The sequence below is a fragment of the Chelonoidis abingdonii genome, chromosome 4 (assembly GCF_003597395.2).
Source record: "Chelonoidis abingdonii isolate Lonesome George chromosome 4, CheloAbing_2.0, whole genome shotgun sequence".
In the NCBI taxonomy this organism is placed as follows: Eukaryota; Metazoa; Chordata; order Testudines; family Testudinidae; genus Chelonoidis; species Chelonoidis abingdonii.
The window spans coordinates 130,465,915-130,482,973 of NC_133772.1; the positions used below are offsets into that span (position 1 = coordinate 130,465,915).

The 17,059-nt window shown below is 42.2% G+C and overlaps 1 protein-coding gene across 4 annotated transcripts in view; it reads left to right on the forward strand.

Moving 5' to 3' along the window:
- The window catches only part of WDR25 (WD repeat domain 25), a 133,029-nt gene that overhangs the window by 109,446 nt on the left and 6,524 nt on the right, over positions 1-17,059 (forward strand). For all 4 annotated transcript variants that reach the window (XM_032763489.2, XM_075065684.1, XM_032763487.2 and 1 more), the window contains one exon: positions 15,092-15,262. In XM_032763489.2, the coding sequence (XP_032619380.1) occupies positions 15,092-15,262 (171 nt within the window). The remainder of the gene's footprint in view (positions 1-15,091; positions 15,263-17,059) is intronic.

A 17,059-nucleotide genomic window follows, 5' to 3' on the forward strand; every position in this document is an offset into this window, starting at 1 on the left:
AAGTACCCATGCTATGTAAACTAATCTATTTGCAGTTTCACAATTATGCAATATTCCATATTGTTGTATTTCAAACCCTAACTCTAAATGCTGCTATATCCCTCTCTCTGGATGCCACACCCATTAGGAGAATAAAAGTGCACACTTGAAGGGAGAGAGCCAACAAAAAAATGAAAAGCAGGCGGCCCCATTTGTCGAAACACAAGGAAAAAAACAAAAAAAAAAAAATGAGTGAAGCATTTTAAATCATTCCAGTGCGGAGTTGATCATCTACTATTTGTAGCACCGCTCTTTGAACCAATTTTAGTGTTACAGATAAACTCTTTTTTCTCTCCATGAGAACAATAAACAACTGCAAATACCACTGTTTTGATGTGCAGCATGCAAACTAAATTTAATGGTGCTATGTAGAAATATTCTGAAATAAATCAGGATTAATTCCTTTCCTGATGTCATTGTCTAAATATTACATATACGCTTTTATTTAACGCAATGTATTTCATTGTGATGCAATATGTTCTGACAAATAGCAACAAGCAGTTTCTATAAGCAACACATCTACATCTGTGTTTTAAATAAATTTAAAGTAAAAATTTAAAAAAAAGGTGCAAACGTATCATGAGGTGGAGAATATGCATTCAGAAGTAAGGAGGTGCAGAAACACTTTAAAAAGCTGTCTGTCAAAGCCCAGAAGCAAGTATAAAATTATATGTGAAAGAGGAGGAGTTACAATGGCATCTGATGGCATCCTTAAATCATAAACGTCACTACTGGGCGTGTGGTGTAAGGGGAAACTGCTGCTGATAATATTAGGAAGGGGCAAACTCATTTTTCCTGTTTTGAACCAACTCTAATAATACCCGTTCAGTTTAAAAGTTTGACTAAGGTTAAACACTATTTCTCATACGAGATGGATGATGTTGCATCAGATAACACTAGAGGACAGAATCACAATGGGGAGAGGGTGAGGAGAATGGTGAAAGGGGGAGTGGGAATAAAAATATTCTAGAGTGACAAAAAACATGTCAGTTAAATAAATAAATACGGCATTGTCGGGTTTGAGATTCCCAGTTTCATGTTGAAAATTCAACGACAATAAAGTATGCTGAGGTAGGATATCTAATAGTTTTCGCCTCTAAGAGGATAAGAATCGGACTCATGCCTCTCTTTTAAATAATAAAGGAAGCCACTTTTTGGTTTCTTGAATTCAAGCAGAAGTTCCAGGCAAAAGACGTTTGTCATGGAAGCTAGTTTTGCAGCACACAAATAGTTGAAATGGCACTTATTAAAACACCTCAAAACTTCAAGAGAGAGCCCCGAGACCCCAGCACGTAAGCAGAGCTTGTGTATGTGCTAACCACATATCTTCTGCAGTAATGTCATCTGACGAAGTGGTATTCACCCACAAAAAGCTCATGCTCATAAACGTCTGTTAGTCTAATAAGGTGCCAGGACTCTTTGCTGCTTTTACAGATCCAGACTATACAGGCTCCTCTGTACTTGAACATGCTTCGGCAATAGTCAAATATGAGCAAATGGTCTAACCCAGTTTATCCTTTTGCATAAAGGAATTAATAAAAAAAGTTTTTACAAACTGCAATAAATTTTATGCAGGATGAAATGTAAAAATTTGAAGGCTACTGTTTCACTAGAGCAGTAAAGCTATTTGGAGAAGCACATACAAATCAGAAAAAGTGCAATAACAGCACCCTGGTTTGTGCATAATATCTTCTTCTTTTCCTGTGAGTGAGAGTTATGTTAAGTAGCCAGTAGACCTTTTTCTTTTTCCCTAGAGGTATCATGCCCAACACTAGCGCTACTCTATCTCTTAAGCTGTTTATTGTGTCAGATAATATAAATTTCATGTCAGTTAGTACCGTGCTCGATAATTACATATTAGAATTTGCTTTACTACTACTAAAAAAAAATTCTGCAACATCTATTTCATATTTTGCATGTGTAATATCAGGTTTTAAGGAATTTGCATATAAATGTCAGAGGAAGCTTAGTTCACAGTTATTCCATAGTGATCTATCCTCTCGAGACAAATCCTCACAAATATATCTCCAACTGGGTGAAACGATGTGCTACTATATGTGGACTTATGTAATAACCACACTTCACTGTAATAACAGTCCCACACTAAAAATCAGAACCACCACCTTATAATGTATCTAGCTGCTACATGTTCTTGAATCGCGCTACTGTATGCTGGGGAAGGTCGAAACAACAAGGTACGAAGCACCCTTGGATTATGGTATCTATATTCCAGTGGTAAGGCGCTCACTATTACATCTCAACCAAACGTCCCTGCTGGTAGCCATGCGTACTAACACATGTAGGGCCTAAGTTCTCAGAATAAGAAAGTTCTCGGACATCGTAAAAGTGGTTCTGCCTCTCGTGGAGCGAGGAGCAGATCGCTGCCTCCTCATAGGCCGAAGCTGATAGCCGTCTCTCACACTCAAGCCCTACAATGGGGAACTGGTATGAAGTCTGGCCAAAGATAGTGTAGTGCCACCCACAACTTTCCTGCTTCTGCATCGAAATGCCAGAACAGATCTGCTCACAGTGTGCTTAGGAGTCCAACTGTCAACAATCTGGATTTCCAGCCTAGGAGAGAAGCTGAGCGCAGTTGCGCGAAGCTGCTGGGAACATTGGTGGAGAGTTGAGGAACCAGCAGAGGAGCCTGTTCCGTAAGAAGTTTTATATAAGGATGCAATGTGTTTGGGAGTCAGGGGGTATGGCATACTGCCCAACTGCTCTAGATGTGGTAGCCATTGATTTCCGAAGTGCTCTTTGCTTTCCAAAACAAAAAGTCAAGAAAATCCCATTGGACTTCCACAGTGACAAACCCACCCCCTTCCCAGTGAGCTGCATGTGCAAGAAGCTCTGAGAAGAGCTGCCTGTGGGCAGATGGTGTAGGGTTCAGTGTATCCTTAGCTGCTCTTTTCCACAAGCACAGAAAACCCCAAATGGCTTTCTGCAGTACAACCCCCACCCCACCCCTCCAAGGTGAGCCAGTGGCAAGCCCCCCTTCCAACTGTGAGCCGGTGTGTGGAACTTGCCATCTCTATCGAGCTGCGCCTCTCTTGCAATGCCAGAAGTGAAATCATGCTACCAAAAAATCTTAAAACAAGCAGGCTCTGTATAACAGGTTACTCCGTGTTTTTTAAAGTGACCTGAATACGCCCATCAGGCACTTCGAAAACTGCAAAGCGTAAGAAAAACAGAAGACTAAAGAAGAGATTGGTGAAAGCATTATGAATTGTAAACTTCCACATAAAGAAAAAAAGTGCAAGTAGAGGATAAGGAAACCATGAAAAAGAACAGCTGCCAAGATAGAGAAAAAGGCTGCCAAAGAAAGAATTCGACTTACCAAGAGAAGCACAGATCGGCAGGATGACTGTAAAAAACCAAAGTGGAAAAAAAAGCCTCTCATTTCTTTCATGTATTATTACTTCATAACTATAGAATAATAAAATTATATACATGCCATCATATAGGCGTTGATGGTTAGAATACTGCTGTTCTGACCATGTGTGGGTCCCAGCCACTACCTGGGGGGCGCCATGTTGGTTCAGCTGCTCCCTGCAGGTTTAATGCTCTGGAACTGCAGCAGCAGTGTGACAGCTGGCTGAAATGCAGGGAAGGGACTGACGGAACGTAGGGTCTGGCTTCAGGCAAGGGCAAGGGATGTGGGGCTGGTTGGTACGACAAGGGGTGGTGGGGGGCTGGCTCAGGCATGGGTGCAGCAGGTTGTACTGGAAACAGGAGGGATGGCGGCTGGGCAGTGTGCAGGCGCTGGTGAAGGCAGCCATGTGTGTGGGGCTGCTGGCTTGGCGGGCTGCAGGGGTGTGGGCAGGGTTTGGCTGGAGACAGGACAGGTGGCAGAGGTGGCTGTGGGCACGGGGTGCCCAGAGCTGGTGCAGGAATGGGGGGGCTGGCGACTGGTACCTGGCAAGTACGGAGCAAGGAGCTGGAACCCAGCCCTTAAGTAGCCCCAAACGCCCTTCTACTCCGGGACCTTTTAAATAGCTCGGGAGCGCTGGGGATGCAAAGAAGAGGCGGGCTCCGGCAGCTATTGAAGGACATGGGGTGGCAGAGGCAGCTGGAACCCAGATTAAAATAACCCCCTCACTGCCCCAGGGCTCAGGGGGCATTAAGAGGGCCAGGAAAGCTCCATGCGGGGTCGCGGGCTTGCCGGCTCCGGCCGAGCCCCAGACGGAAAGCGGGCTTAGCTGTGCCCTAGCCGAGCTCCAGACGGGAAGCGGGCGTACCGCTCTGCCGGCCGAGCTGCAACGGCCTTGCCACGTCTCTAGCCGGAGCCCAGAACTGGAGAGCGGCGCTTCGCGCTCCGCCGAGAGCGGCCTGCCGCGCTCCCGCCGCAGCTGCCCGGAACTTGCCGCCTCCGGCGGAGCGCGGCAACATCCACGACCAGCCTCCCGCTGAGCCCAGTCAGCGCGGCAAACTCCGCGACTCCGCCTCCTGGCCGGAGCGCGACAAAGCCCCGCCGCCACCACTCTCAAGCGCTGGACCTGGCCGAGCGCCCGCAAGCCCGCAGTCCCGCGGAAGCCTAGCTGGGAGAGCCGGGCCATGCCAACCCCGCCGGCGCTTCACTCAAAGGAGCGGGACCATGGAGCAGACCGCAGCTGGGGATGGGGTAAGTTAAAAAAAAACAATTAAAAAGGTGCCTAAGGTGCGGGGCCCTCTTAGGCGTGGGGTCCGATTCCCTGGCAGCACGGGTCGTTGGAACAGGAAGCGGAATGACCCGCACCCTTCCATCCCCTTCCCACAACCCACAGTGACAAAATGGGATGAGGTGCTCTGTGGGATAGCTGCCCACAATGCACCACTCACAGCAGCACTGCAACTGGTGCAAGTGTGGACACACTGCAGCGCTGGTCGCTGTCAGTGTGGACACACTGCAGCGCTGGTCGCTGTCAGTGTGGACACACTGCAGCGCTGGTCGCTGTCAGTGTGGACACACTGCAGCGCTGGCCGTACACAGCTGTACGACCACAGCTGTAACTGCCAGCGCTGCAGAACTGTAAGTGTAGACAAAGCCTACACTGCTAAAAATAGCAGTGTAAATGTGGAAGGCACTGCTTGGGGCGTGTAGAGAGCCATTTAGCTTACATACCTTAAAGGTTATGGCATCACTTTACTAAGCCATGCTTCACATCTGCACTGCTCTTTATACCCGTGCTATACTCTATACACTGCCTTAATGTACATCTGGCCTGTGCATGTGGGTTAGCGCCTTGGCTCTGTCTACTTACATTCCTCTGGGAGTAACTGGGTGGTATCTGGTATACAGTGTTCATGCTCCCACAACTCCAGCCAGAAGGTGGAATCCTTCATCAGTCCTGCTTCCAGGGCCGGTGCAACCATTTAGGCGACCTAGGTGGTTGCCTAGAGTGCTAGGATTTGAGGGGTGCCATTTCCTTCGGCAGCAACCGCGGCGGCCGGATCTTCGGTCGCCCTGGTTGCTGCCGGCATTTAGGTGGAGGGAGCTGGGGCAGGGGAGCGTGGGGAGTGTGGCCTGCAGCAAGTAAGGGGGGGGGGGGGCAGCACGCAGGTGAATGGCCCGCCCCAGCTCACCCCTGCCCTGCCTCCTCCCCGAGCACGCCGTGGCTGCTTCACTTCTCCCGCTTCCCAGGCTTGCGGCACCTAAGCTGATTGGCGCCGCAAGCCTGGGAGGCGGGAGAAGTGAAGCAGCCACGGTGTGCTTGGAGTGCTCGTGTTCGTATGCGGAGCATGGATGAGCTGGGGTGCGGGGGGTGCCTGAGGGTGGGGAGCTACTGCGGGTCGTGGGCGCCTCAGGGCAGCGGGGGGGAGCTGCCACGGTGGGGGTGTGCCTCAGGGCGAGGGTGCGGGAGGGGAGGGCGCAAAGTGGAAGTTTCACCTAGGGCGCGAAACATCCTTGCACCGGCCCTGCCTGCTTTCTTGCATGGTCACATAAGCACTAGTCATAATCTAGCCCTGCATTTTGTATAATGTATATATCCTCATGTTCTTACAGTATATAGGAGCATAACTAGCGTTAATGGGATGAAATTCAGTGAGAATATTTAGGCTGAAATATATAACCAAAAATCTCTTCCTGATAGTGAAATGTTCTAGGCTGTAGAATAGTGTCCCTGGAGAGATGGCGAAAGCAGTAATGTTTGGGACTTTTAAAATTAGACTGAACACAATACTAGAAAATCTATGGAACAATGGGAACAATTCTGCATTTGCACAGGAATGGATGGAATAACAATAGATCTTTTCTTTTCCATTTCTTTAGTCTTTGCTTCTATAAAATAATGCATAGTTACACTTTTGAAGCTTAAGTCACATCTTCTATAGCTATATGTGCAAGAGAGAGAGATTATTCATAGCATATTGTTATTACAGGTCTCAGTGTTTGAATCTCTGTAAAGGACTGTTAAAAGCTAATAAATTTATAATATGCAAATGCAGTGCAGTTTCCTTGGAAACATTCTAGTACAATTACTTTATGATGAACCATATTCATTTTAAGTGTGTAGTTAGGAGCCTGTATAAACTGATGATGTTTGTACTTACTTTTATTTATGTGATACTTCGTGGAGAAAAAACAAAGATTATTCCTCTTTCAGTGACATAAATCCTTATTGATTTTATGGGTAAGATCTTCAAATGAAGATGGAGCAGGGGAATTTGCTAATCCATAATAGTATTTGTGTATAAGTGCCTCAATGTACACAGTGATCCTTTCTGCATGTTAAAATACATGTCTGTATTCGGTACAAAAAATGCATGCGCAGCACTGAACTGTTTACTAGGAATAGGGAGGGCAAATATGGTGGAGTAGCTTGCAGAATCAGAATCTTAGGGCTCGTCTACATATGGAGTTATTCAGTAGCTGTTCCTGAATAACTACTTGTGTAGACAAGCCCTTAGTTATTAACGCCTTAAGATATAACTTGTAAAAATGTATAATGAAATGTTGCTTAATGGATCCTCCAGAGGTTACAGCATTCTGTAATGCATCAAACAGGGAAATAAAAATATTCTTTCTCCACCAGTTTCATTATTCTTTCCAAAGAAAATGCTTAAAACATGCCGTTTCAGGATCTTTATAGTGTCTCAACCACCTTGAAGTTTGTCCATTTTTAATTTGTCTCTGTAACCTATAAACATTTCACTGTGAATGTCAGCTTAAGCATTCAACATTTTATCAACATCTGCACATTTTTTAACATGCCTCAATAGTCAAGATTTTGTCTTTCAAAACAGAAGAAAATTAAGAACAGTAGCAAAGAGTGCCTGATCAGAACACAAAAGAGAAAATAATGCATCTTCGGTGGCATACAGGAAAATCCATCCTGGGTTTATGGTACAGTATTCTAACCCAAAGGAACATATTTTTGTGGAAGATAAAGCTATAGAGTTTTTGACCTTTATGTTCATGACATTACCATCTGTTTCAGTAATTAAAATTGCCATTAAAATTAGTTAGATTGAGAACAGGAACATAAATGGATTTATCATTTTTTCATTTGCTCTTTATAAAATGCTCCATTCTGGTCTTAAATGTGATGAAAGGTTAATAAGGCAAATAGGATTTTTCAGTCACAACAAAACACAGGAAAATTTAATGTTGATATAGCATATGATTCAAATGAAACATTTCACATTATGAGAATATATCATTTAAAATGTGCAGAGTTAACATTTCATTAATACTTAATCATTTGACACACATTCGCACATACTGTGCAAATTAACGTTCTTTTATACTGAAATGCAGTTTCTTGTTTGTATGAGTGTAGCATCTAGAAGTCTCAACTGAGATTAGTGCCACGTTGTGCTGGACAGTATACACACACTTAGTAAAAGACAGTCATTGCACCAAACTGTTTACAGTCTTAATGGACAAAACAAAGAGTTGAAAAAACTAGTTTCCTTTTTTACAAGTGGGGAATCGAGGAACAGAGAGATTAATCATTAAGTGACTCATCCAAGGCCACACAAGGAGGCTGTGGTAGTGCTAGGATTTGAAACCAGACCTCTCCTAAGAACAACGACTTAACCACAGAACCATTCTTCTTCCTCATCGCTTCCATAAATCCTGAGTAATGGGACTTCATGCACCTATCCTGTGTGGTGGACACTCTGGGGCCAAGGTGTGGGGCATGCAGTTCACTTTACTTGAGGCTTGGGCTTTTAAAAAATCAAATATCACTATATATCATACACTGCATATACTTCATGCAAAGAAATCCTATGGACCATCAATACAAAAAATAAGTCTCTTAAATTTAGCCTTGCTAAATAGTATTCATGTCACCAATATCATTAGAATCTATTTGAAACTGCTTTTATTTGCTTAAATTACACTTCCTGAAGCACGTCTGCAGCCCTGAACTCTGCCTTATTAAAGGAGTTTCATCATTATGTTGAATTTTGTTGATGTCAGAAGCCATTATGACTATCTTTGAAAGCAGGTCTCTTTTGTCTGGATATGTTGAGACTGTGCTAGTAGACTGAACCTTTTGAAAAGCTTATGTATAGTAAACCTGCAAATGGAAAAGCAGCAAAAGCCTTCACTAAAGAATGACGGATAGCAGGGTAGGCTAACTGACATTTTGCCTAAACTGGCATCCTTGAGCATGTCATAAATTAATGTTCTAAATTAGAACAAAAGTTTAATTATGAGTTCTCATCATAGCAATATTATTGCAGTTATTTACTTTTACAAAAGATGTTTGCAATGTGAAAATGAAATGCATATATATTGATCCCAATTACAAACCAAAATATTACTTCATTCATTCTAGTGATTGAACTAAACTTCTTAAAGTAAAAAGGCAGCTTTTTATTACATTTTTTGTTTTTGTAATCTAGATTATAAAAAATTACATGCATATTTTGTATATTACTATATCCTATATTACATAATTTCACTTTTTGGCTTGATATTTTTTAATCTGGGTGAAGAGGGTAATGTTCTTTCTCTGTGTTAGTAAGCGAAATCACTTTGATGTGAGACACGCTAAAATGTTGCTCAGTGAAATGTAAATCCAGATTGCCTCGCCCTTTTCTGGCCGTTATTGTTCAAGCCATTTAAGATGGTTGAATCTGGCCCTGACAGGCCGACTGAGAATTCCCCTGCCATAGGAAAGCTCTCAGCAGATGGAAAGCAATGTAGCCTGCTCTTATGCCAACTACCCCCTGCCTTGAGAGTAGGGGATATGAAATTTTTTTTGGCCGTACACATGCAAGTCTTGTGCCAGCTGATTCTTATGAACTGTCATAGTGTAATTGTGGGGCAGGTTGGACTGGTAGGCACTGTGGACCATGGGGAGAGCCTTTTAGTAACAGTTTTCAGAAAACTTGGTGTCTATATCTAGGTACCCCTCCAAGACTTTGAAGCTTCCCATAATTTTGGAAGTCAGTTCCCCAGTGAGGGGAGCTGGGTCATCATCTTTCCCCTCAATAACCACTTCATACTTGGGGGAGTTTACAGGAGTGTGATAGAGTTCATGGGGAACAGATTTTGCTAGTGCATGGCATTTGTCCCCAAAGATGAGTGAGTGTGATTTTTCAGAACAGTGTGAAGAGGAGGGAGAAGTCTGGTCTGTTTGCAGCAGTAGCGTGGCGAGTGTGGGGAAAGGCAGCTGAAACACAAACAACTTTAGCAGGGCACAGTTAAGGATGTGGTACATGGTTTATGGTGATTGTTTTAGTGGTGAGGTGTGTGTCTCTGGGAAGAGAGAGGGTATGGTTAGATAGCTTAATTTTTCATCTCTTTCCTCTCATAGCTTTCCATTATGTATGTTATATATAGATCAATCATAGCTGATACACAGTATAGTGTTTTTGTGGATTATTTTATATAGAATAGAAGTTAAAAGATAAAGGAGTTAAACAGAAAATGTGTGTACACATAAGAATAAATTGACAGACAAAAGCAACATGGCAGTTGCTCTATTTTTTTCTGAAGCAGATATCCAAGATTACAGTGCCGGAGAAGAAGTTAGCTCTGTAGCAAGAGATTTGATTCCACAAATCCAGTTTGAAGAGCCGTGTAAAACAGGAGATATCAAACTGCATTTGTCATTAAGCAACACAGAAATGCATCTAATTTTAACATTCACCAGTGAACATGTAAAAACTGATTAACAATTAATAGGGGTGTAAACTAATTTTTGCCTAGATTTCCAAATATGTCCATTTTAATTATTTCTTCACTTTTTGACCTTTCTCATCATTAAAGAGATGTTATCTTACTGTACGAGTCCCAAAATGTATGTAAAGAAAATTCCATGTGGCACCCCTGGAGTATGCCGTACCTATGTTCTGTGTAAATATGTATATATATACATTACTAAGGCTTCAGACAAACATTGTGTTGCCGAGGACCCAAATAATCTACTTAAGTTTAAGCCTAAAACACTTTTAAAAATATAGAAAACTGCCTCTTTGGATTGCTATTTAAGATTTTCATTCATTGTCCACTTCTGCACTGAGATAGTCTTTGTCCCTCCGTGCAGCCTCTCTCCTTCTATGTCTCTGTTTTGTGCAGCTCCATCTTCTGATCTTTCCAACTGTCATGGTTAGAATTTGACTCCTTTTTAATGATTCCTGTTGCTAGGTAACCATCTCTTCTATTTCCTGTTCTATCTGGATGTTAGAGCGCCCCTTTTGCATTAATAGCCTCTTGATTTTTTTGTTACATGATTTTCCCTTACTTTAAATCATTCTCAGTTTTGCTGCTAGCCCTTGAGATTTTTTATATGTTATCATTTCTCATTCAAAAGACAGCTATAGTATATAGGAATTCTGAAAAATGTGTGTGTGTGGTTTGTTTTTTTTTTACTCCTAACAGTTTATCTTCTTTTGTAACACTGTATAGTGTTATCCATGCATAGTTTTCACAGAATTATAAAGTAAAGGCTATATATACAATTATCACTTTGGGCTTTAAAAAGTCTAATTGCTTCTTCTATTTTGCAAGATTCCTAGGAATTTAAGTATGAAATTTACTTTTTTGCCATCTAAAAAGGCAAGCGGATTGCTGAAAATTATGTAAATTTTGCAGACTTCAGGCTTATATCTTGTTAATTTTATTACAATGTGTGGGCACTACCTGCATGAGCAAGGGTCTACAACTGATTGCAAGCATTACATTTCCAAACTGATGAGACAGGCAAAGCATGTGAACAATTGGAGTAACTGCTCACATATCTGTATGTAATGAGATGACAAGTATCCAAGCAGTCTCGTAGTTTTTCAGGTGGAAGCAGTTTTATTCTATGTATACTTGATTTTTACTAGTTTGTTTAAAATGTGGTCAGAGATGGTTTAGTTGGAGGACTTGACTGATACTCATCACTTTATTTTTGAACATTTTAAAATCCTTGTTTTTAGATGTTCAATATCAAAGGAAATGGAGCATATGTGTTGGTTGACCTACACGTTCTGGGAGCAATACAGGGGCTAATCAGATGAGTCACTGCTGTCATTCTAAATTTTCAATTGGGGCATCATTCTCTGAGCAGCCAGGGCAGTAGTTTCGCTGTCTATTATTACAAAAGTATTCAAAGTTAAGACGATGATAAGGATCTTACTCAAAATCTGGATTTCGTTGCTTTAGTTGTTTTATGTCTAACTGTATCCTTAACTCAGAGGTATAGTGGGATTACTTAAGAATGAAATAAGATACTTCCTTTGTTTTGAGACCCATTCCATCCATCATTCTTAATTTCCCTGGTTTTATGAGTCAGACCCTTAATATTATTCTACAGTAGGTTTTGAAATTGTTTTTAATAAGCCATAAATATAGTTTATGGGCCGTAGCAGATTTTCACAGCTGATAGGATTGGAAGGAGCCTCCCCATGGCCATCTAGTCCAACTCCTTGTATTAGCATGAAGGATTCTGTATTATGTTTTTCAGTTTTTAAATTATACATTTATATTTATATTGTTCATTTCAATCAGCCAACCAGTTCAAGAGTGATGAAAGAGGGAAAATTTGGGCAAAGACACAGGGGCAAACTCTTGTGAACAGTACCACATATCTTTAAGGTCAACAGGAGCAGGCCTAGACCTCAATGAAAGAGCCACCTACAGTGTTCAACTTAGTCCCAGAAGGAGAAGGAGTTGAGGAGACCCTGCCTGGATTCAAACCTGTGGTACCATAGAGTCCAGCTGCTTCACACTTGATGGCTAATTCCATATACCACCTCTCTTGCTTTTCATACCAGTGCATTGTAATCGTATGAAAAAGCAAGAGAGAGGTGGCATATAGGAGTAGTGCATTGTAATGAAGTTTTTTGTAGGTTTCTGAATCTACAAATCTTCCCTGAAGCTGGAGACAGGGGTTTTTAGATACCTTTACTGTGCTTCTCATTTCTATTGGAGTACCTCTAATGAGTTTGCCTTAACTACCTCGTACGCAAACTATCCCACTGATTGTCATTACTGTCAGAAATTGCTTCCAGATAGCCAAGCTAAGCTGACAAATTTGAAGATTAAAAAAATTATGCAATAACTAACTATTGGTCTTCTTTGATACAGATTTTGTCTTGGAGTGAGAAAAAAGAATCTTTCTGTAAATGGAAAATCAATTCCATATCCCACAGATGCATAGCATGGCTCTTGATATATTTCTTTCCTCACAGAACATAATCAGTGTTGCAATTATTTTTTTTTAAGATATACTTTACTTTTCAGTTCAGTTGCTGCAGTTCTGAAAGATACAGGTATTTCCTTTATTGCTATGAAGTAAGTAATCTTCACGCTGCTGTGCTATTGGATTGAGGACCTTTGGGTGAAAGTCTTACTCCAAAGCAATGGGACTATTCATCTAGACCCTACCACATACCGTTCAGGAAGGAGCAAGGAACAGTAGCATGAGACTAGTGGAGGTTAAAGGCTTAGGGTAAATCTTCAATGCACTGCTCTCAGAGTTGCACATAAAGTTCCCAAGAGCAATTAAAAAGGTATCCCTTTGTTCCTCATAAATCCGTTTTCATTAAATTAGGTCTCGTGCACCATATCCAGGAAGTCTGGAAATAGTAATGTTGTACTGGATTTTTTAAATCGTTATTCTGTGGGTTTCAGTGGGTTTCAGTACAAAATAATACTTTGATCACACCGTGTATGATGTTTCCTCGTGTACACTCTCATAGCAGCAGCAGCAGCTTTGGGTACATGTAAACATATTTAAAACAATTTAGCTACATATATACACAGTATTATTGGTGTGAGGTAGACACCAGTATATGTCTCACCAATGGATTGAGAATAATTCCTGTTTTAATACTGTAGATCAAATCATGGGCCTATGTCAAGATGCACTAAAGGTCATGGGAGCTGTTCACTTCCATGTATGCTGGCTCTGCACTGGACTGACTGACCTTCACAACAGTTGGTCCCAGGGAATCAAAAGGGAGAAGGATGGAAGTAGGGGACCCAGAGTATTTTTACCCCAATGGATTATTTCCTTCTGTTAACAGCTGTCAGCCTCACTGCCTCCATAGGACTCATCAGTTGCCACAGAAATCACTTATTTGGGGAGCAGTTCAACCTGTTCCTTGGAAGGCACTGTTTCCTTCTGTGCCAGCTCCCTGGCTACCATATATGGCAATTGGTAGGTGGAGTCACAGATGCTGCTTCTCAGAAGAGGGAGTGGTTGGGCCAGCCAGGGCCGGCTCCAGGCACCAGCTAAGCAAGCTCGTGCTTGGGGCGGCAGATTCTAAGGGGCGGCATTCCGCCCAATCCTTTTTTTTTTTTTTTGCTTTGCCGCTTCGGCCGCCCCGCAGGTTTTTTTTCTTTTTAGTTCACCGCTCCGGCCACCCTGTAGAGGGCAGCGGTGTGGAGGAGGGGAGTGCCCTGCTGGGAGTGGGCTGCATGCTCCGTCTGCCCCAGTTGGTGCCAGGTTTGTAGCAACCCCAGCAGGGGAGCCCGTGTCCTTCCCTCCCCGCTGATCGGCAGGCAGCGTGGCAGAAGCCCTGGCTGCCCCCCTTCTCTCTCCCCCTCGCTACCTCCCCCCCACTGCCCGGGGCACGTCTGCAGCGCCGGGAGTCCCCCTGCGCCCACGCTCTGGCCACCCTGCATAGTTTTTTTTGCTCTGCTGCTCCGGCTGCCCCGCAGGTTTGCTTTTTTTTTTTTTTTTTTGCTTGGGGCAGCAAAAAAGCCAGAGCCAGTCCTGGGGCCAGCTTTGAGAGGTTCTTGCCCCTCTGGACTTATGTTGGATTCCACAGCTCCAGCTCCTGAATACTCTTTGATGCAGTAGCTAACAATATGGAATTTAACATTAATTTAGAAGTGGTGCATAAAGTGGTGTTAACAAGTGTCCCTGTATCCTTGTTGCTATGACAAAGAGGCTAATTTCTTAAGGTGTTGGATAGAAGTTTATAAGAAAAAAATAGTGACATAATACTTCCTTTTATATATTGTTTAATTTCCCATTGTGTGTTGTTAAATAAATATTGTGTGATGTTATAACAATGCTTCTTTGATAAAATAGATGTAATACTGCATCATTTAAAAATACTTGTGTGCTACTCTGTTATCATTTATCTATTGTTAAAAATATGCCTTATGTGGCTTTAATGCAATGGTGCTCAAACTTTTCCTGTCCTGCCCTCCTACTACCAGTAATGGAATCTGTCAATGCTTCCTTTCCATTATTGCACAGTCAAGGCTTCCTTAATAGAGGTGGTTGGGCTGAAGGCTGAGCTGGGGGCATAATTGGGGATGGGGTGGAGTTGGGGCTACAGGTGGAGCTGGCCTGGAGGTGGAGAGGGAATGAGGGCAGAGCTGAGCCAGCGGTGGAGCAGGGGATGGAGTGGAGTTATGGCTGGGGGCAGAGTGGGGCTGGGTGGTGGTCCCACCCTGCCCCTCCTGGGGGAAGGCCTCAGGCCTGACTGTGTACCCCACAAACATTCCTGAATGCCTTCCCCCCAATGGGGGCATGCCCTACAGTTTGGGGACCACTGTTTTAATGAAATACATGAATTTGTTATGATAATACACTTGTCACCACTTCAAATGACCTCATTTACATTGTGAAATATAATCTAGCCCAACATAATGGATGTTCTTGTTTCATAGGTGATAAAAGTCTACAAAGCAGCAGTACAACAGACCTTGGATGTCCTCTTCCTTCCTGAAGGAAAAGAATTTCTTACAAGCACGGATGCAGTAAGCCGGGACTCAGCTGACCGAACAATCATTGCATGGGATTTCGACAGTGCTGCAAAAATTTCCAATCAGATTTTTCATGTAGGGTTAACACTTATTATTATTTAAATGCTGATTTAGTATATTATATTGTGAGCAGAGTAAAAAGCTTTTGATTTTTCCTAAACTCTTGTGAGTTATTGATCAATTTTGCTGCAAGTAGGGATGAGTGCAGCTTATATTAAATCACAGTACTTCTGTATGATTTGAAGTAAGCCATTATAATGTTACTGTGATGTGTAAAATGCTACTTACTAAAACGCAAGAGCTATTTTTCTATTTTAGCAATGTTTACTTATTCTCTGTAACTATAATTGTGAAGTGACCTAGAGAATTGTGAGTGCCCTCCTTGGGAAAGTATTTCCATTTCACTGCCTATTCACTGACATTTGAGCTAGGTTTAGGCAGGTACACAGATAGAAATGTCAGTGTGTCCTGCCAACTGTGTACCAAAGTGTTTGTTATAGTATCACGTTTCCTTCTCCAGTACCTTTCCCAGGACAGCAGAAGTAATGTATTTTTGATGATCACAGGTGAAGGATTTTATCAATGAAATGTTTGAGCAATAGCATGGTATATGCATGTAAATACATAGCAAAGGCTAATAGCAGAGGCAAAATGGTGCTGGCAAAAAAAATTACTTTAGCAAACACAGGTGTAATATTCCTTGCAATATGTAGCATTTCAGCCAACTAATTCATTTACATGCTGAATTGTCAAGAAAGGCTGGCAGCTTCACAAGACACTTAGTGAGTAAGTCCTTGCTCCTTCAGGCTCTTTGAAAATCCCAGCCTAATTGCTCATGTAAGTTAAAGAATGCATGAGTGGATTGGGTTCAGGTAGTTCTACTTTTTTACTGGAAACAACTGTACTGGCAACAAGATAGAGTGGATGATCTAGTAAGACACTTTTATCTCTAACTTCCACAATTATGTCTTTGTTCTATTTTGGAGCAGCACACGTCCTGGGTATGCAGTTTGACAGCATGTTAGTCATTTGCTCTGGAAAGAAAATGCTTCAGTGAATAAACGAACTGCAAAGCAACCATGTTCAGTGTACTGAGCAGTTTAAACAAGACAATTCTTTTGGAAATAGAGCATCACTGAATGGGGCAGTTACTTCACTCTTTAATATGTCACTAACAAAAAATTGATAGTGATTTTGGGAAATAAGTACTCTTAGTTTTATAATATTCAATTTCTAACCTTTAAGAGGAGAGTGTCTGGACTTTACTACTATGCTAGAATGCAGATGAGAAACACATCATCTCACTACTCATGAATACACATTAAATAGCCCTAAGTATCTATTTTTAATTTACCTTCTTCTGCAAAATAGCTGAACCCTTTTTGATCAAACTTTCCCCCAAAATTTGACTGGAAATGGGAGGGGGGTAGGGGGTGTCTCATTTTTCACTCCTACATCCTTTCTGCCTGTTTTATACTGTTTTACTATCATTTCCTAAGATTGTTTAAGCTTTTCTCCTGGTGCCTTTCTTTTGGGTTTCCTCTCTCTAATACTCTTTACTTAACCAAGGGTTTGTCTATGTGGAGATGTAGGCCACGTCTACACTACGGGATAAAATCGAATTTGCTAAAATCTGTTTTATAAAACTGATGATATAAATTCTATTTCATGCGGCCACACTAGGCACAGTAATTCCGAGGCTAACGTCGATTTCTGAAGCGTTGCATTGTGGGTAGCACTTCCGTAGCTATCCCATAGTTCCCGCAGTCTCCCCCGCCCCTTGGAATTCAGGGTTGAATCTTAATTGTCGCGGGGGGTTCTGGGTAAATGTCGTCAGTCATTCCTTCCTCCGGGAAAACATCAGCTGACAAT